This window comes from Mesocricetus auratus, unplaced genomic scaffold (genome assembly GCF_017639785.1).
Source record: "Mesocricetus auratus isolate SY011 unplaced genomic scaffold, BCM_Maur_2.0 Super-Scaffold_100003, whole genome shotgun sequence".
Lineage (NCBI taxonomy): Eukaryota > Metazoa > Chordata > Mammalia > Rodentia > Cricetidae > Mesocricetus > Mesocricetus auratus.
The window spans coordinates 54,859,605-54,880,872 of NW_024429188.1; the positions used below are offsets into that span (position 1 = coordinate 54,859,605).

Consider the following 21,268-nt stretch of genomic DNA (forward strand, 5'->3'; position numbering starts at 1 on the left):
AGGGTTTCTCTGTATTGCTTTGGAGCCTGTCCTAGAGTTCTCTCTGTAGACCAGACTGACTTCGCATAAACACTTTCTTTTTTTCCTAAATGTTCACTTTGCTCTTACTTATCCGTTGGGTTTCCTCACATACTTGTAGAAGGAAAATCTGTGTGTTATGTATTTTCAGTTGCAAACTGGAATATGAAAATTTATACAAAATATTTTCTTCTTATCTTAAGATACAAGTAAGAAAACAATATCATAATTGATGACCCCAGGCAACCCAAACTAAGACATTCTTTAGTGTCCAACTTAGAAATTACTCTAAAATGTTTCATTTGTCACATGACTCATTAAAATTCTTCCTAAAACTGGCACTATGAAACAATCCTAGCAGATAGAATGTAAAGCTTCATAATTTTTACAAAAACCTTTGTACACATAGCATAGTGAAACAACTTTCCTTCATTGCCTTTTGGACACAGCAGATAGGAGATACAGTTTCTGCGACTATATGCATAAAAACATTCTAATTGTACTTGATTCATAAATTGTCTTGATATAGAATTCTAGGTTTGAAGTAATATTTTATCATAATTTTAAAGATATTGTTCATTACTTTCAAGGTTCCATTTTTGCTCTTGAAATGTCTTTCACTACTGAGTTTAATTTGCAGTGCAGGTGTGTGTGTGTGTGTGTGTGTGTGTGTGTGTGTGTGTGTGTGCATGTACTTGCATTCATGGGACAGAATATGAATGTGTTATATTTTCTATCTGCACATATGACTGTTGTGCTATATGATCCTACCACCTAGTGACATCACAGTCATTGTAGCTTCTGCAGTTATAGTCTGTAGTATGCTCACTAAGAGCTTAAGGAAACATTTCTCATGGTTTATCTTCTTCTGTAATGGATATTTGTATTTACATCAAGGCTTACACATCCAGTTTACAAGTTTTGATGATTCGTCTTTAGAGACACTCAGTAGATAAAGAAAAAAGATTGGAGAGATGACTCAGCATTTGAGAGCTCTGGCTGCTCTTCCAGAAAACCCAGGTTCAATTTCTAGCACCCACAGGGCAGCTCAGAGCTCTCTATAATTCCAGTTCCAAGGGATATGATGCTGCCCTCTTCTGGCTTCTTTGAGCATTGTATGTAAGTGGTGCATAGACTTACATGTATCATACACATAAAATAGTTAAATAATTTTTAAAGAGATGGATGGCTGGCTGGCTGGCTGACTGGCTGGCTGGCTGGCTGGCTGGCTGGCTGGCTGGCTGGCTGGCTGGCTGGCTGGCTGGCTGGATGGATGGCTGGATGGATGGATGGAAGGAAGGAAGGAAGGAAGGATGGGTGTCTGTGGAGTGTGATAGTGAACATTTAATACTGTTCATGAATTGTTCAACCTCTTACAAAATATCCCATGCCACTAAATGGCACACTCCACTCACTCTGTTTTAGTATCTTGTTCTTAAGTCACGATGCACTTGGCGATGAAGAGATAGCTCAGTTGTTAACATTTTTTGTTCTTTCCGGGTCATTTAATCCAAGCACACGGTAGGCAGAGACAGGCAGATTTCTGTGAGTTCAAGACCAGCCTGGTCTACAAGAGCTAGTTCCAGGTCAGCCTCCAAAGACACAGAAAACCCTGTCTCGAAAAAAACAAAAAACAAAAACGAAAAAACTTTTTTTTCTTCTTAAGCAGTTCCCAACCTTCCTAATGCTGCAACCCTTTAATACAGTTCCTCATGCTGTGGTGACCTCCAACCATAAAATTATGTTCATTGCTACTTCATAACTGTAGTTTTTCTACTGTTGTGAATGGTAATATAAATATCTGATATGCAGGATTGTCTTAGGTAATCCCTGTGAAAGGGCCATTCAAAACCTCAAAGGGATTGAGACCCACAAGTTGAGAACCACTGTTCTAAACAACCCAAGTTTGATTACCAGTACATCTATGGTTACAACCATATTTAATTCCAGTCCTAGAGGGATCCAACTTTTCTGGCTTTTGCTGGCACCAAGCACACCATACATGCAGGTGAAATACCCATACACATCAAATTAAATTATATTTATTTTAAAAGTCATGGTGCGCCGGGCTTTGGTGGTGCACGCCTTTAATCCCAGCACTCGGGAGGCAGAGGCAGGCGGATCTCTGTGAGTTCGAGACCAGTCTGGACTACCAAGCGAGTTCCAGGACAGCCTCCAAAGCCACAGAGAAACCTTGTCTCGAAAAACCAAAAAAAAAAAAAAGTCATGGTGCATTTATGGATATGACGTTACTGTAAAAGCCAGAGGCCAAAAAAGCAGTAGGAAACTGTTGTAAAATGTATACCAAGAGAAGGGGGAGAAAAAGTATCAATGAGCAGAATGATGAGAAAAATAGAATAACACAGAATAGGATAAAGATTAGAATGTAAAAATTAAACAAATTAAAAAGCAATTTTTCCCCAACAACCAGGTCGGAAGGGGCAAGCGATACATCTCACTACATATCAGAAGACTCCAGCTTCAAGTGTGTCGTTGGAGGCTAGAGTGACAGCTCAATTATGCTTTCTCCTCCCCAAGAGATCGCAGGTTTGATTCACAGCACTCACACAGTGGCTCACAACTACCTGTAACTCCAGTCCCAGCCCATCCAACATCCTCTTTCGGCTGCCTCGTGCTCTGACTGCAGATGGTGCACAAACATACATGTAGGCAAAGCATGCAATCCATTTCAAAAAATGAAAAAATATCCATGAAAGAAAAAAGTAGAGATGCAAAATAAGAGAGAGAATATTTTCATTAGGAACCAATCTGGGACACTCAACATCTACGCAGTAGGAGTTGAACTAACAGAGCTGAGACAGTGAACTGTGATGGATCACATTCAACGATAACTTCTCAATGAATCATGGATTTTCACAATCTTATCTTTACCAACTTCATTGTCTTAGAATTTAGGCTGGCATTTTTTGAGTTGTTTTTTGACAAAATGTGATTAGTGTCTTTTTACTCTGGGTCTAGTGTTTTGGTCTCTAGAAATTCTGGAGTTTCCGAAATCATCTACCATGGAAAAGTCAGAGTCCCCTGAAACCCCTTTGCTGTAAAGAAACCCAAGCTAGTCATACATTATGATTTGAATCTGAAATATTTCCGACAGCCTCATGATTTGAGTGCTTGTCCTGTACCTGGGAATGCTATCTTGGAAGGCTGTAGGAGCGTTAGCTTGTGGGCCCTTGTTAATAGAAGTAGATCACTGGAGGGATCTTAGCTGTTTATGACCCAGCTCCTGGTTCTGAGCTCTCTCATGCTTGTTCTGATGTAATAGGAGGAGATTCCTGCACATGCTTCTACCACCATCGGTACTGCCACGCCTTTTCTACCACCATGGCCTAAGGCTGTCTCATACTGTCAGTCTGAATAAGTAATTCCTCCATTAACTTAATTCTGTTAACAATTTTGGTCACAATGGAATGGAAATAACTAATATAGCTTATGAAAAGCAATCAAGGTGATGTGTTAGACTTGTGATAAATATTTGTTTATCATGTGCAACACCTTGCATTCAGTTCCCAGCATGACAAAACCCAACCAATCAACCATCACGCTATTGAAGAATCACTGTCTGTCTATAGGGCTTTAATTGACTCTAACTCCACCAATATATTCCTATAGCTACATGAAAACCTTCAAATGAGGTTACCAATTAAGTTCAATCCACAAAATATAACATGAAATTCATGCTACTTAACTATCTACCCATGGGAACTACTTTCCCTTAAATTTCTATCATTAATACTCTTCTCCCATAGCATCATCAAAACTTGAAATTATTAGTTATTTATTTGTATGACTAAGACATAACAGTTTACTCTGCCGGAACATAAATACTGTGAGGACGAGAAAGAATTCTGATTTTGTCACTAAATGTAATTCCAACACCTAATTGACACATAGATGAGGAAGAGTTATTTGTTGATGTAATACATTAAAATATTTTTTAAGTTGTAACACTGACAAATGCCTTGCCTTTTCTCACTTCTAACATTTTTTTTTCTTCAAACAATACCAAATTCAAGATTCTATTGGGCAGAATGGCCTGAGGCTTTAATATATTTAAGAGAGAACACAACCTTGCCCAAACCTTAGAAATGGTGGATTTGCTACTAATTAATTTGATAAGATTTTCTACTTTAGGGCTGGAGAGATGGCTCAGTGGTTAAGAGCACTGCCTGTTCTTCCAAAGATCCTGAGTTCAATTCCCAGCGACCACATGGTGGTTCACAACCATCGATAATGAGATCTGGTGCCCTCCTCTGGCCTGCAGGCAACATGCAGGCATAACACTGTACACATAATAAATAAATAAATGAATCTTTTAGTCTTTAGTCTCCTCATCTATAAAGTAGAAATAATGGTAGCATCTGCCTCAAAGGGAAATACAAATGCTTTGACAAAACATATGTAATCTGTGTAAACTGCTCAGAACAGGATCTGACACATAGGAAACAATGAATGTTAAAAATTGAAGAAATCAGCTGGGTGATAGCTTGCACCTTTAATCCCAGCACTAGGGAGGCAGAGGCAGGTAGATCTCTGTGAGTTCAAGACCAGTCTGGTCTACAAAACTTATTCCAGGATTGCTAGAGCTACACAGAGAAATCCTGTCTGGAAAAACAACAAAAAAAAACCATTGAGAAAAAAATCATTCATTTAATTTTTGCTTGAAATTCCTTACCTTAATTGAAAATAGTTTTATAAGCTACTTTTTTTCCGAGACAGGGTTTCTCTGTATTGTTTTGGAGCCTGTCCTGGAACTCGCTCTGTAGACCAGGCTGGCCTCGAACTCACAGAGACCCGCCTGCCTCTGCCTCCCAAGTGCTGGGATTAAATGCATGTGCCACCAACACCCGGCATAAGCTACTTTTTTTTTTGGTTTTTACAAGACAGGGTTTCTCTGTATTGTTTCGGAGGCTATCGGTCCAGCCCGGCCTCGAACTCACAGAGATCCGCCTGCCTCTGCCTCCCGAGTGCTGGGATTAAAGGTGTGTGCCACCACGGCCCGGCGGCATAAGCTACTTTTAAAGTATTTCAAATACATAAACATCCTTACCTCACATTTTTTCTTTCTATTGTAGAAAACACATATACAGATATCAATTCCCATTATATAATCAGAAACTAAGTTTCTACAAATATCAGAGTTCATTTATGTTATTTAATATATTCCAAAAAACCTGGATTGAATATTCTGATTAAAGACAAATCATAATTTTGGTTCCTCTACTACTTAAATTTCAATGTTTAACTTTTTGAAAGAAGGAAAACCACTTGGACCTATACTGTCATATGATTCTTAATATAATTAGAAAGATAGTATTTATGGGAAACCTTTTAAAGCAAAGGCATTTAGTAATCAGAATGGCCAACTTCAGTTAAAAGGACAATGTTGGAAAACTATTACTCTGTGTAAAATTGGGCTTACTGTTTTCTTCTTAAATAAGCCAATATAATTTGAAGCACTATCATATTTATGAAGTACAATTAATTATTATCATTTAAATATACTGTTTATTAATTATTTGAGAATATCATACAGTGTGCTTCAATTATGTTCATACCCCTTCTTCTCACCCTAACTCTTCCCAGGTCAACTCCAGCCTCTCTAGTCCCCCTAGATGAATTATTGTTAATGACAGGTGATAGGATTAAGACTTTGTAAACAGTTAAGTGAATCCTTTTTCTTTTTAGTACTTATTCTTTGATAATTTCATGCAAGTATTTAAGGTACTTGAACATCTGCATTTCTCTATTCTCCTCTCTTATCCTCCTCCCACTCTGCTGAAGTTCTTCTTTCCACCAAGTGCATCTCTTTCTTTTTGGTCTTCCCCATCTGCTTTTGTGTGCGTGCGTGCGTGCGTGCGTGCGTGTGTGCGTGTGCGTGTGTGTGTGTGTGTGTGAGAGAGAGAGAGAGACAGAGACAGAGAGACAGAGAGACAGAGAGAGACAGACTCACTGTGTTTAATTATGGTTGCTTGCATGAACCCAGGTAGGAGGTTATTTACTGAATCATGGGCAACTTACCAATGGCTATAGCACTGAATACAATGACTTCTCCTAATGACTCTTCAGGGAAGGGGTGTGGCCTTGTGAACCCCTCCCCCATCCATGGTGGAATATGGAAAGGGCCCAGCATGTGTAGTTCTTGTACAGGTAATCACATCAGCCTTTCATGATAAGAATGAATTTTATCCATCATGCAAATATCATAATAAGAAACTGCTGTTTTATACAACAGTGATTCAAATAAGCCTGGTACAGATTGAATGCAATTTAATTTTAACATAGGTTTGGTGGGGTTTTTCTACACTTCTGTGGTTAAACAACTTGTTTTAAAAGGATTTTTTTCTTTTCGTTTTGCAAAAGTACTTCATTAGCATCTTCAAAATTTCAGTTCTTTTAAGGCAAAAATATTACTGATTGAGGATTATCAAAACCTGGTTTTTAAAACTTTTTCAAATGTATCTTTGTTGTGACAGAAAGTCATTAATAACTTCCATTGTATTATAGTTTATGATATTAGACTCTAGTTATGACGTATTATCTGTTTGTCTTCCTAACTTTGGTGGGTTTTTTTTTTTTTTGGTTTTTCGAGACAGGGTTTCTCTGTATTGTTTTGGAGGCTGTCCTGGAACTCGCCCTGTAGACCAGGTGGCCTTGAACTCACAGAGAGCCACCTGCCTCTGCCTCCCGAGTTCTGGGATTAAAGGCGTGCACCACCAATGCCCGGCCTAACTATGGTGTTTTGAAAGGAGCTCCTCACAATACGTTGATCTTTGCATTGTGGCTTTCTGTTATGATCTCCTTTTGAAAATTGGTTGTCCAATACAAAGTATTCAACCCTGAAGTCATATGTATTCAAACAACAAAATAATACAACTCAGAAGGTTGTATATTTATATAAATACAAATATACATACCTTATATCATATATATGGCGTATAGCAGGTGCACTCCTAAAAGTTGTGTGTAGTGAAATATTGTTGATGATTTATTAAATCTCTGAGTTCAAGGCTACCCTGGCCTACACTAGAGTAAAGAGTACCAGAGTTTAGGATCACTTGCCTTTAATCCCAGCACTAGGGAGATGGAGACAGGAGGATATGGCTGGATAGAGAAAGGCATATGAGGAGGAGGAGAAAGGAACTCAGACATTTTGTCTCTTGAAAATTCGTGGAGACAGGATTGCCATTTCAGCTGGGTAGAGGTAAGATCTACTAGCTTGGCTGCTTTGCTTTTCTGATCTTCAACTTGAGGCTTGATCCCCAAAACTGTCTCTGGGTCTTTTATTTTTCATGTTATGATTGTGTATAATTGTTCCTTTATCAATTTCTTTCAATAAACTGAATTCCAAGTTATATATTGTTATGGTGTCAATGAGAAATGTCCCTAAAGAACCCATGGGTTTGAATATGGTACCTGGACGATTGTCCTGGTTTTTTTTTGAGGTTGTAAAACCTTTTGGAGGTAGATGCTAGGTGGAGGAAACGGGCTGTGGAGGGCAGGCCCTGAGGTTTATCATCCAGGCCCCTTGGACCTGAGCTTTCTGACTATGAGTGGGTAGCATGTGAGCAAACTGCCCAGAAAGCTCCCAAAGCCATAAACTACTCCATTTTAGTTGTAATGATTTCCCATCTGATGGACTACCTCCTCTGAACTGTACACCAAAGAAATCTTTTCACCACTACCTTGTTTCATTTAGGCATTTGGTTATAGGGAGACTTAATATATCTAGTTACAGGAAGCCTGATAATTTTGGTAAATTATACACAATATTTGTTATTCTTTGAGCAATTTATGGATGTATAGAATGTATTTTAGCCATATCCACCCTCATGCTACCTCAGCTCCTCCCAACACCCAGCCCTGCCAGAATACCTCCCTCCCGGCTTATGTATGTCTGTCCTATAAATGACCCACTGGTGCCAATCAGTGCTGCTCATATGGCCAGCCACTGGGGCATGGGCACTGTTACTGTAATTTGTTTATTCCTCTAGGAAAACTTTGACTCTCGTATGTATTCCTTTCTTATCCTACATCCTACTTATCGGTGGGGAAAACTTTAAAGTCACGCTGCAAAATGTGAGATTCAATTTGGCACTATGAAGTTACCAAATCACATTTTATGCTCTATTAGTATATTACCAAAATCTTGTGCTACCACTGAGCTAAACAAGATGTCTTCTACTAGTAATGAAGCATTAAGTGGCCTTCATGAACAACTTTTCTCTATGGGGAGCCATATAGAATGCCTTTTTATAATTGGGTTATTTCTTCATATCTTTAGATAAGACCAATAGCTTTAGATATTGATGTGTATTCCATTCTTACCTTTACCTCCAATGATGCGTTCTCTGTGAATCAGCCAGCGCTCCTTCTACTCCTTCTCAATTTTGCTACTATTGAGACTTAGAATATATATATATATATTCTAATTTTTTATATATCAAAATTTTGATGATGTAGAGAATGAGATCCAATTAAAACATCAATAAAAATAAGGGGGCCCCAGGAAGAAAGTTTACTTTAGTAGAATGGTATATGAAAGAACAACTCCACTGTTGTGAACCCTGTTCTTGCTACATAAATGCTTTATACACTTAATGCTATAAGGTGAAGCTGGCTAATTTGCATAGATTTTCAAACGAAAAGAAAACTTACCTATTACTGTAGTTCTGCCAATCACCTGGGATACCCTTATAGAGAAAACTGGGAGTGTTTTCTTTGAGGACAGAAGGGATTGAAACAACAGCTTCTATGTGGGATGTTCTGGCAGTATGTTTACCATCATTGTCTAATAATGTACAATGAACAATGTACATTAATGTCTAAAACTAATAATGTACAACAATGTCTAATAACGTACAAAGATCCTCTTGCCTCTACCTCCAACTCAAATCTTTTGTTGTTTTTTCTGAGACAGGGCTTGTCTGTATAGCTTTAGCTGTCCTGGAACAAACTTTGTAGACCAGGTTGGCCTAGAACTCATAGAAATCCTCCTGCCTCTGCCTCCCATGTGCAGGAATTAAAGGTGTGCACCACCACCACCTGGTTCAAATCTTAAATCTTAAACAAAAGAGCATAGCACTTTTGTAATGTGCTTTGGAACATAAGCTAAAAGAGAGTCAGATGGACTGAGCATCAAAATCTACATATTAAAGGACATCACTGATCATGCTGTAACACAAACAGTAATAAGTGTGCATGGCATATTTGTAACCGATACAATTTAGAATATAAATAAATACTAATGAAAAAATCAAATGAATGCTTTGACTGAATTGAATTATCCTTAAGATATAAAAATAAATGAGTGAATGAACATACATAAACCAATTTCCTACAAATTTTCAAATGATTAAAATATTGAATTTTATGCACTATTAATTTTATTTCAATAAAAAACCCCTCAAATGTTTTCCTGGACACAAAATGGGAGAAAAATCCAAGAATTTTAATATCACACTAAACTACAGTTTTTGAAATATCACAAACCATAATCATCTTTGTGGAACTGTTTTATTACGATAAATGCAGCAAAACTTTGTGCATACACATATAATCAAAACTGCCCTCCTGGAATAAACATTCAGATTTCTTCAATGATGAAATTAAGATTTTTATATTCTTTCCAAGCTACTGATACAGTTATATTTGGTAATGGTGATTCTAACTCTTACCATTACCTGAAAATAGTTGACCTTCTTTATAAAAGCAACCTAGGGAACTACAACAAAGTTGTACCAAACTCTTTCTTTTGGGATTCTCCTACTTTGCAAAATTATCACATATAAGAATAAAATTGAAACTCAAAGATTTAATATATAACTTACACACAGTGAAATTCACAAAGTTGCAAGTATACATTTTATATTTTGCACTACTATAATCACAAAATGTATAAAGGTGTCATGTTAGGTATTTTGCAACTAATAACCTGTATGATGATGTTCCAAGATTGAATGATGCTAAAGAAAAGCACTGTTTATAAAATATCTGATAAAAATATTTATCTCTATTAACATTACAACAGGAAGGTACTTGTTACCAAATTATGATATCACATAGGGCAGTTTTAGACAATACTCAGAGACTCCTTTTCTCCATCTTGTTTGAAATCTTTGTTTTCAACTTCCTTTTCCGCCTCCACCTTGTTTTCACCATTTCCTTCCTCTGGAGCCTCCTTTTCTTTTCCTTCTTCTTCCTTTCCATCTTTCTCTTCTCCATCATCCTTCTCCTTTCCATCTGCCTCACTCTGGCCTTCCTTCCCCTCTTCCTTATTTTCCTGCTCTTGGCATTTTCCATCCTCCTCTTCTTTTTCCTCTTTCTGTTCTTTTATTTCTCCCTCCACTTCAGCTTTCTCTTCCTTGGCATCTTTCTCTTCTTCCTTCTTCCCATCCCCTTCCTCTTTGTCCTCTTCGTTGTCATCGCTTCCTTTGTCTTCATCATCTTTGTCCTTCACACCCTCACTTTCCGCCGAGCCTGTCTTCTCTTCTAGGATTTCTTCCCCATTTCCGTCTTTTACCTCCTCGCCTTCATCTTTACCCTCTCTTCCATCTTCCTCTATCTCTGTATTTAGGACATTTTCCTCTTTTCCATCTTCCTCTTTCTCTGTATTTAGGACATTTTCCTCTTTTCCATCTTCCTCTTTCTCTGTATTTAGGACATTTTCATCTTCCTCTTTCTCTGTATTTAGGACATTTTCCTCTTTTCCATCTTCCTCTTTCTCTGTATTTTGGACATTTTCCTCTTTTTCTGTATTTTGGACATTTTCATCACCTTTTCCATCTTCCTCTTTCTCTGTATTTTGGACATTTTCATCACCTTTTCCATCTTCCTCTTTCTCCATCTTTTGGACATTTTCATCATCTTTTCCTTCTGCCACCACTGCTTCTTTCTTTTCTCCTCCATCTTCTTCAGCATCTTCATTCATCTGCTCCTTTATTTCCTCAGTTTCCATTGTAGGAATGGGTGCCTAGATATGAGGAAAAACAAGATTGGAATTTAGAGCTGTTTTCTCTCACATGTTTACATCAAATTATATCTGTTTCATGAAAAACCTGATTAGATTTCTTTTGCCAGAAAGTAGTTTTCCTATGGAAAAACCACGATAAATGAGAAATATTCTAAACAACATTCAACTGTAATGCCTTGATACAGAGTACCACAAATAGATATCTGAAACCATAAATTCAGTAAAGCTTGTCTATATAAATAATTTTCATTGTGAACATGATGAAACAAGCTAAATAAGCAAAGGATGTTTATTTATTCTATGTCATAAATTGTCAGTCCTTGGGATAATAATGCTGTTTTTTCTTTTGAGATGAGGTCTTGCTGCATAGCTGAAGCTGGCCTTGAACTCACAGTGATTCTCCAGCCTCCATCTACCAATTGCATAAGACTGGCCACCATGGGCTCGTGTATTTCAATACTTTTTTTGCTCATGTATTTGAATGCTTAGTCTTCAGTGATTTGGACTACTTGAGAAGGATTAGGAGGTGTTGACCTTGTTGCAGTAGGTGTGGCCTTGAGGTAGGTAGCCAGCAAAGGGGTGGGCTTTGAAGTTTTAGAAGCCCAAGCAAGACCCAGTATCACTTTCTTCCTGCTGCCTGCATAGAACTCTCAGCTACTACCACCACTGCTACTGCCTAGATGTAGAACACTCAACTGCTACTCCAGTACCACGTCAGCCTGTGTGCCGCCATGTTCCCATTATGACATCGGACTAAACTTCTTAAATTGTAAGCCAGCCCCAATTAATTGCAAGTTGCTGTGATCATGGTCTCTCTTCACAGCAATAAAACCTTAAGGTGTAACAGGCATGCACCACTAAGCGCAATTTACATTTGTGCTTGTGTGTGTGTGTGTGTGTGTGTGTGTGTGTGTGTGTGTGTGTGTGTGTGTGTTTTGAGACACTATTTCATTATGTGGGTCTGGCTGTTCTGCAACTCACTCCTGTTGACTAGGCTGGCTTCAGCCTCACAGGGAGCACATTTGTGCTTTAAAAGAAAACCCAAAACTTGGGCTGGAGAGATAGCTCGGTGGTTAAGAGCACTGACTGCTCTTCCCAGCACCCACATGGTGGCTCACAACCATCTATAATGAGATCTGGTGCCCTCTTCTGGTGTGCAAGCATACATGCAGAACACTGTATATAAATAAATAAAATCTTAAAAAAATAAAATCAAAAATTGCCGGGCATTGGTGGCTCATGCCTTTAATCCCAGCACTCTGGAGGCAGAGGCAGGCGGATCTCTGTGAGTTCGAGGCCAGCCTGGTCTATAGAGCAAGTTCCAGGACAACCCCCAAAGCAATACAGAGAAACCCTGTCTTGAAAAACAAACAAACAAACAAACAAAAAAACAAAACAACAAAAAATTACTAGAAAATCCTATATGGTTACTTATATTTTACCTATATGTATGTTTGATTTGACATCTCATTTTAAGTATTTTACTAGAATACCTGTAAGTGTAGGATACATTAAATACGTAAAACAAAACCTACTAAAAACAATACATAGAGGGCCATGTATCACACCTGATAGAGTGCTTGTATGCATAAAGGTCTAAGTTGGAGCCCCAGCCAGGCATAAATTAGGTGTGTGTATAATGGTGCAGGCTTGTAATCATAGCACTCAGGAGATGGAGGTAAGGAGGCTCAGAAGTTCCAGGTCATTCCTGACGATATAAATGAATTTGAGCCATCCTGGGCTATACAAGACCTCGTTTGGGGAAAAAAATTCTATAATAATTTGTTATATCACCTACAGAGGAAATAAAACGACTTTTTCTGGGGAACGAAGTTACAAATAGTCCACGTGTTGACAAAAAGGATTGAAGTTTGGCCTGTATTTAATAAGAGCGTTTAGTAAGGCATGTTTACTGCAATTGTTAAAGCAATAGTATTGCTAATCAGTTGTTTCTGCTACTACCACCTGCAATGCTCATATTTTCTATTTAGATGCCATTATACCACAGAACCACTATTCATGTACTATTTCTTTTCTAAACTAATATACAACTAAGATTGCTTTCACTTGTGATGTTAAGTTTTCAAGATATATCTGCTAATGCTTCAAGATACCTCAGTAATTTTGGCTTCTCCATTTTCAGCATTTTCCACGTTGCACTCTTCTTTAACATCTTCTGGCTTGGTTTCGGGAGTTGTTACGGCACTCACATCTTTGTTTTCTTCCACTGCAACATTTGTGGTCTTCAGTTTCTGTCCAGCAACACAAAAATAATAAAAATACACAATTTAGCTGCTATGTCAATTAAACCACTAAGGTTACATTAACAGCTGATAAAATAATTTAGGGAGAGCTTTAGCATACTACACATAAATCTGATACCAATAAAATTAACACATAACTCTTTCAGTGTTACCCCTAAAGCAGCATTAAAAGTGAATTCTGTTACTCTGATATAAATTAAAGCGTGCAAACGAGAAATAAGAAGTTAGTGTTCACTAGCACCCACCAAGGTCTAATTCCCAGCATCCGATTAGACTGATAAATTGAATGTCTCTTACCAAAAGTCAGTTTATTGCTGTCTAATCTAATCATTAGCAATAGGATTGTGTTAATTATAATGTCTCCATTGGTAGTAATTAAGAGAAATGTCATGCTAGTGAGAACATCAATTTAGACACATTTAAAAGAGACCATCAGGGGATGCAGCTGTTTTAATCTTTATGCGGAAGCTGTACAGTTCCTTGAAGTTTTTTATTTTGCTATGAGAAAGTTCTTTGCTTATGTGTATATACAGCGGGAGGATCATTTATTTAAGCTGCCAGAGAAATCGATTTGAATCCTAGATCTTCCACTTATCTACTGTTTTCTTGAGGAAAGGTATAAATCTCTTTCAGATTGTGTTTTCATATATAAAAAGATAATACCACTCACCACACAGGGACACATTTTAAGTCAATTGAGAAAATATCAATGGAATTGAGTTAGAAATTATATATTGCACCATACATAAAAGCTATTATTCTGTTAACAAATGAGAAACCAATATCTGAAAAATATAAACTGTTTTAAAGTGTATAATGCCCATCGTGATTTATTCCTATCCCTTTTTCCCCATCTTCCCTCTCTCAGTGCAACTTGCAGAAGAACCATTCAATGGCTAGCGCTGCATCAATATGTAAATTGACTGATCAAGATAATTAGACAGCCTTTAAGAATTTTCAAATGAAAAATATCAAAAACGTCTTACAAAAATGATCATAGTTTGTTGTGTCATCATCTCAAAAATTCTTTTATTCTCCAGGGGAGAGCACAAACACAGTCCCTCCACTACCACAAATTATGCAGTCAAGTTTCCCGTCCGTGGAGAAATGGCAGGGGTCAGCACATCTCAAGTGCAATGAATGAGTCTAGCCCTGGAAAGACCACCTTAGTGATCATGGTATCTCTCCTGCCAGGTAAGGAGTCAAATATTCTTATGGTGGGTATTGTGGTGGCAGGAAGGATTTATATTTCGTCTATTATCTAGGGAACTCAGGGCAGGAACCTGGAGACAGGTGCTGAAACAGCAGCCACGGAAGAACAGGGTTTACCGGATTGCTTTCTGCAAATATTTTTTATAACTTCAGTCTTTTCTGATTTGTGTAATTCAACCAACTGTTAGAAAAAATTTGTAATAAGGCAATTAGGGATTAACTTAATATTGATTTTATTTCTCTTTCAGCCTGTCATTAGTTTTAACATCCAAGCACAGACATCTATATAAAATCATTTGACTCCATTTAAAGAAACATATATGAAAGCGCGTCCTGAAGTGTATCAAATGTTACTTGCTGTTATTATTATAGCACACTATTGGGTTACTGCAGTTCATGGCCTTTGTTTTCCTAGGAATATTGGTATTTTAGTGACTAAGTCTCAAGGACATATGCATTTAACATGTCACCCACCAATGTATTTTATTTTACATTCACAATATTGTGTTGTAACTAGCAAATAAAAATGCCAAGACACAGCTACCAATCCCAAAACATATACAGATATTCACTACCCAGTAGAATTATATGTACTGTATGGTACATTATATTTCTGGTTAAACTATGAAGAAAACGAAAGGATCAGTTGTGTGCACTTTCACAATTTATTTCTAAACACACACACACACACAAACACACACACTTTCTTCAACCTTAGAATTTGAACATTTACCCTTGGAGTTGATGTTCTTTTAGGCTTCACCTCTGGTGTAAAGTGCACAGGCATCTGTATCAGAAAGCATCATTATATAAGAAAAGGGGAAGGCATCACATTTGAAGGAAGAGCACTAGCAATGAAATCTATGAGTATGATTTAAAGTAAGCACTAGGAACCAAAAAAACCCCTTTTTTCATGTGTAAAGTTTCTCTTATAACCCTTCCAAATAAGCCTTATACTAAACAAAACATTGTGTAGGATTCCCTGATTCTAAAACCTCCACTCCATGATAACACGGGTAGCATTTTACAAAGGCCACTTACAGCAGACAGTCGGGCTGATCTTCTCTTTGGCTGGAGGTGGGAAAAAAAACAGTCACAAGAATTATAGATGTACAAATCTAGAGTTATTTTTATTGAGACAATATTTAGTATAACACTGTAAATATTGCTATTAAGGAAGTGATTATAAATTTGGTTAAGAAATATCATAGTACACACATCTGACCCCCCCTTCATATGGTAGAGGGAATAAAATCCTATGACAAGCTTCTTTCACTGAGCTAAATCAGTAAAGTTGCTCTTATCGAGGAGCGTGTTTTAAAATTAAAATATATTTTTTTGCTTAGCAACTGATAAAACAGGAGTTTCAGCCTAAGAAGGTGCTTTCTGGATCTGATAACATAACAAGCACAGTAGAATCCTAAACTCCAAAAAGTCTGTCATTTTTATTAATGTACTGGCATATCCAACATTAGTACTCATTTGGTACAAATATAACCACCAGCATTTATTTGTACCTAGTTATATGTCTTTAGTTTCTAAAGTGGGTGCTTTTTTCAGAGAAACTCGCAAACTAACGACACTCACCTCCTGACTGGCATCACCTGCAGCCTATGTAGAGGGAGAAAAGTACAAAAAAAAAAAAGAAATAGGGTAGTCAATATAAATACACAGACCAGAAAATATCGCCATTGGATTATATTACAACTTTAGCCACTTGTAACTCTTTCCTGGGTTCCCGCTCCAGCAGCCACGTGTGGTTTCCTAGCAGCTACTCTACATCTGCTCTTTCAGTAATGGGAGACTAAGATGCAAGTTCATGCTCAAGACCCGTTTACAACGAGTCGGTGTAACCTTTTTTATGTAAATAACGTGTCTTAAAAACAAACCATTTTCATTTTGAAATCCACCTGCTCCACTGTTAAAGCCAAAACAAGGGTTGGGGCGGGACGAACGAAGGCGGAGCTTCTTGCAATTTCCCTCTCTTGCCTTATGTTTGCTATGCAATGGTATCTATCTGACCTGCTCTACTGATTATGGACTATTTTCCTTCCCAAATTCTGCATACAAAACAACAACCCCACCGTACTTTCAAGGAAGAACGTCTTTGTTCTAACGTCCATGTTTTATTCGGAGAAGCAGGCGGAGGATTTTAAAACTTCCCGCCACTACCTGCTCCAAGGTTGCTGTCAGCTCTGCAAAAAAGCAAGATCCATTGCACAAGCCTAAAAAAGCCCGGCGGGAGCCTCGGGAAAGGGGGTGGTGATTAGAAACAATTGCTTTCGGTATCTGAGTAGCCCTTTACCCTGGGAATTACCAGGCTATTATTTCAACGTTTCATACAGCCCAGAGCACTGAGGAATTCAGCCTCGTTTCTGTGTTCTAGGAATACGGAAGGCGGACGGATTCACAAGAATATAAAAACAACTATAAGGCTTTTTTTTTTTTTTACATTAACGTAGTGTTTTACGATTTCACCAAAGCAATGAAACAGCACTCCATTTTAGTCATAAGAGACTCGGGAAGAAAAAAAGAAACAAATACTGAGCGGCAACTTATTTCCTATCTATGCGGAGACAGGAATTTTGAAATGAAGGGTTACAGAAGACCTGTAGCCCTTGGTAGCTCAGATCAACTCCCCAATGTCTAAGTGAACAAATCTCACGCCGCCCCACCATCCGACGCTGGTTGTAGTTTCTCATACGCGGCTCACCAATCACCTTTCCACCTTTAACTAGAGAGTTCCGAGAGTGCCAAATCTCTCAGATCTAAAGTTTCTAATTACAGCGGTGAATCTCTCCCTTCTCTAGGACAGTTTGAAGTCTGCGCCGCCTAATGGCACAGGATTACCATTGCATAGCCATCTGGCATGACAAGAAGTGGAGGAGGGAAGAGGGGGAAAAAAGGAAAAAAGAAAACGGAAAGAACAAAGGCAAAAACAAGAGAAAGCCAGGGCTTTCGTTCCCCCAAACGGGACGGTTCCCGGAGAAAAACTGGAGGTAGAGAAGGAAGCTGGCGCTGGAAGTGTGGTTGGGAGAAGAGTTCTCCAATAGGGTAAGCGGAGGAAGGGGGGTGGGGTAGGAAGCGACAGCACAGCGCTATGGCTGTTTGTAATTCAGCATGGAGACACCTCTCAAACGATTCTCTCCCTTAAACAAAACAAGCCAAAAGTGAACTACCAGTTGCATACGAGACCTTCTGAAACCAAACACAGACGACTCGCTACCTTTCCCTCGCCTTCCATTCACAACATCACAAAAATCAAACTAGAAGCCAAAATGCTCTTTCAAAAAGATAGAAATCTCTGCCGTAGGAAATATGTATTTCGGCAGCTAATCTCCCGTCTATCTTCTCATTTCACTTACCTTTCTTTTGGGCATTGTTGCAGCTCTCCGCAGGAGATCCTTAGGCAGGAGGGAAAAATGCCGAGAGCAGTCTCCGTCTGACCGCTCCGCGAGCGACTGAGTTTTCAATGAACTAATTGCAGCACGATATGTTCTCGAGTCCCCCCTCCCCCTAAAAAAAATCTCTCGTTATTGGCAACATTAAACACGCCAAGACGCAACCAAACTACGTGAATGGTTAGCCGAAGTGGGAGCCAGGTTGGAGTGACAGACCGTCAGGCCAATGAGGGGAAGTGGCCGGTTCGGAAGGCGTGGCCCGCGAACTTGCCCGAAGCCCTCGTACACTGCCGGCTCTGACTGCCTCTAGGGTGCCGGAGTCCAAGCACTTAGCAGACGCTTAGAGCTCCAACGTGACCAGCAGGAAATCCAGTTTTCTTGCCTTTTCACCCTTTTATGTTATAACGACAAGCGAAAGCTCAAACAGTTGTTTTTTTCCACGATCTCCAACCGCCTCCCCCCTTCCTTCTTCTCGCGGTGTGGCGGGCCCTTTTGAGACTGGATTGAGCTAGAGCTACGGTCTTTCCCGGTTGGAAAGCGGATGAGGTTGAAGTGACAGGAGCACCCATTTAGAGATCGGAAAAAGAGTGGGAACGCTTCTGGTCGTGACAACTTCCCGCCAAAGCTGAACTGTGGTCCTGGCTGTAGAAGGGTGCCAGAACTGCGCGCCTCCCGCAGGTGGAGAGAAGCAATAAATCTGGGACCTGGACAAGCAGGACGCTCCGGCAGGCCGCCTACCTTCTAAAAGAGCCATTACCCCGACTGGAGGGAGTCCACCAAAAATTGAATGGGGCCACGCGGGAAGTCAGTAATAGCAGATTTCTACTCAGAGGAAAAATCATTAGCTTTAATGGCTTCGCAGTTCAAAGGTGCTATTTAAAATTATAAGTAAAGCAAAACAAAACGAAACTTGAGGCGTCTCCTTATTTTTATTTTATTTTATTTTGCTTATAGAAGTGCCTCCTAAACCTTCTCTAGTCTCAGGCAGTATTTAAGTAGCAGCTTTCTGTTTTGAGAATCTCCCATTTGTCTTCTGGTGTCAGAGTCTGAGACCTAAACGATTGGAGAAAGGAAAGAATAAAATGCTCAAATATTTCTGGGTAAGACAGAGTGCTGGGGCCTGCTAATTGTTACTGGAAGTAAGCGGGCAGGTCCCTGCAGCCTCTTTTGAGAAGTGGTTTGCCTCCCTTGTTGAAAGAGCTATTTGTATTTAAATGTGCTTCAACAACAGCCTTTCAAACTGAAAGGCTAATAAAAAAAAGAAAATTAACCTTTTAAACAGTTACTTACGAATTTAGCCCTTGGCCTGGTAGTGCATGCCTTTAATTACAGCATTTGGGCAGCCGAGGCAGGCTGATCTGTGTGAGATCAAGGCCAGCCTGATCTACATATCAAGCAATCCAGAGCTACCTAGTAAAACCCTGTCTATTTATTACCTAGTGAGGCATCCAATTCTATTATGTTCATGTAGCTTAAAGAAAAAACAGACTGGAACTGGAGAGATAGCTTCAGCAATTACAAGCATTGGCTGTTCTTCCAAAGGACCAAGGTTCAATTCCCAGCACCCAAATGGCAGCTCACAACTGTCTGTAATTCCAAGATCTGATGCCCTCACACAGACATACATGCAGGCAAAACAAAAATGCACTATATAATATATAATATAATATATTGTCTATTTAAAAGAATTCTAGCCAGCATTGGTAATGGCAATGTGGCAGTGAGATACTGAGATTCAAACTGTTCTAGGGTACATACATATTCGGCCACAAACAAACAGACAAACAAACAAAATACCGCCCCAACAGACAAACATGACTGCCCTATGATCTACACAATGCCAAATTATGTTCAATTTAAACTGCACCCTGGCAGAACCCTTCATTTTGTTTTGCTTCTTCTTCCCTAGTACTTTGCATGTGGAGTTAAAACAAACAACTTACACTAAGACCTGCTGAACCTACGCCCCTAACTTCACTGCATTCTTATTCAAGTAGACAAATCAGAAAGGCACATTTAAATTTGCCTACAGTTATATGTCATCTGACCAGACTCTAGATGTGTTTTTTAGTTACCTTTATGGTGTAAACATGGTTGGAAGAACCTAGGTATGTTTCAGTAATTTAATTTTCTGAGAGAAAATTGGTTTCAATATAAGAATTGTCTCATAAGGATAAGGGAAAAAATGAAGAGAATGAAAACGTGTTAGCACTGGAATGTATTCATTCAACAAATTCTTATTTACCATTTTTTGTGGGTAGGATTTTTGTTTTTGTAGACCAGCTTATAAAAATGCAAACCCCTGTGGCATGCAAAATTACAGTACACAGTTTCTGCCCTTGAGGATTTTTATACCTCTGTAGGATTGAGAAAAAAACAGATGCATACATATCTGCAAATCAAAGTTGCATGCATTATATGAATGGTGAAGTTTATATTTAATAATACAGTGGGGTTGGGATGAGAGTGGGGGGCGCTTTTTAAAACTGACCTATTCGAAGAAGGCTTTTGCTGAAAAAGTGGTATCCGGCTCTGGACCCTTTTGGAGATTGTTACACTGTAACAAACACCGAGGCAGACAAAGTTTGTACTTGGGAGGAAAACAGACTTCCTAGTCCAGGAAATTGAAACAAATGGTCAACATGAGCCCAGGGAGGTGAGTCTTGAACTGGAGACAAGGTGAAATGCACTATCACTAAGTGAGCTCTGGTTCTCACCTTTGTCAGCTGTTTCCTGCTTTGCTCAGTCTTTCCTCCTGGGAGCCCAACCTGTTCAAACTGTTGCCTGAGTGTGGAACATTTGTCTAGCTCTTCACCCTACCCCCATCATTCTTTCTAGCAGCAAACAAGGTGGGTTTCCTTTGTCCCAGCCAACTTACTTTAGCTCTTGGCCTTTGTGACATTTTTACCTGAGTCCGAAGCACCATATCTTACAGTGACACCTCCAAAATATACCAAACAGTGCAGTGTCACCCAGCATGATCTCTCTCTCTCTCTCTCTCTCTCTCTCTCTCTCTCTCTCTCTCTCTCTCTCTCTCTCTCTCTCTCTCTTTTGGTTTTTCGAGACAGGGTTTCTCTGTATTGTTTTGAAGCCTTTCCTGGAACTTGCTCTGTAGAACAGGCTGGCCGGGAACTCACAGAGTTTCACCTGCCTTTGCCTCCCAAGTGCTTGTATTAAAGGCATTCAATAACCATACCTGGCCATCCACAACTTTGACTAGGAATTGACTCAAATTATGATGTTAGAGATGGGCCTCACTCGCTTAAGGCAAGCACTCCACCACTATGCTACCCTCCAGCCCTCACACTTATATATACTTGTTTTTCTTGCCTAAATATTTTTCAGCACATCAGATGCCAGGGATCGGCTGCAAAGTTTACTGT

The 21,268-nt window shown here is 39.1% G+C and overlaps 1 protein-coding gene, 1 long non-coding RNA gene and 1 other non-coding gene across 3 annotated transcripts in view; 1 reads left to right on the top strand and 2 right to left on the bottom strand.

Annotated features, from left to right (window-relative positions):
* The window catches only part of LOC121140002, a 152,480-nt gene extending 138,014 nt beyond the window's left edge, over window positions 1-14,466 (top strand). The window contains exon 3 of the long non-coding RNA XR_005876813.1: window positions 14,313-14,466. This is a non-coding gene — a long non-coding RNA (uncharacterized LOC121140002). The remainder of the gene's footprint in view (window positions 1-14,312) is intronic.
* On the bottom strand, window positions 9,539-18,066 carry Hmgn5 (high mobility group nucleosome binding domain 5). Its single transcript, XM_021234647.2, has 6 exons — window positions 17,850-18,066; window positions 16,072-16,095; window positions 15,526-15,555; window positions 15,218-15,271; window positions 13,123-13,260; window positions 9,539-11,008 (listed from the first exon to the last, which is right to left on the bottom strand). The coding sequence occupies exons 1-6, from the start codon at window positions 17,862-17,864 to the stop codon at window positions 10,109-10,111; spliced, it is 1,161 nt and encodes a 386-aa protein (XP_021090306.2). The 5' UTR covers window positions 17,865-18,066; the 3' UTR covers window positions 9,539-10,108.
* On the bottom strand, window positions 14,310-14,474 carry LOC121140117. Its single transcript, XR_005876949.1, has one exon. It is a non-coding gene; the product is annotated as a U1 spliceosomal RNA (small nuclear RNA).
* Window positions 18,067-21,268: the final 3,202 nt, after the last annotated feature.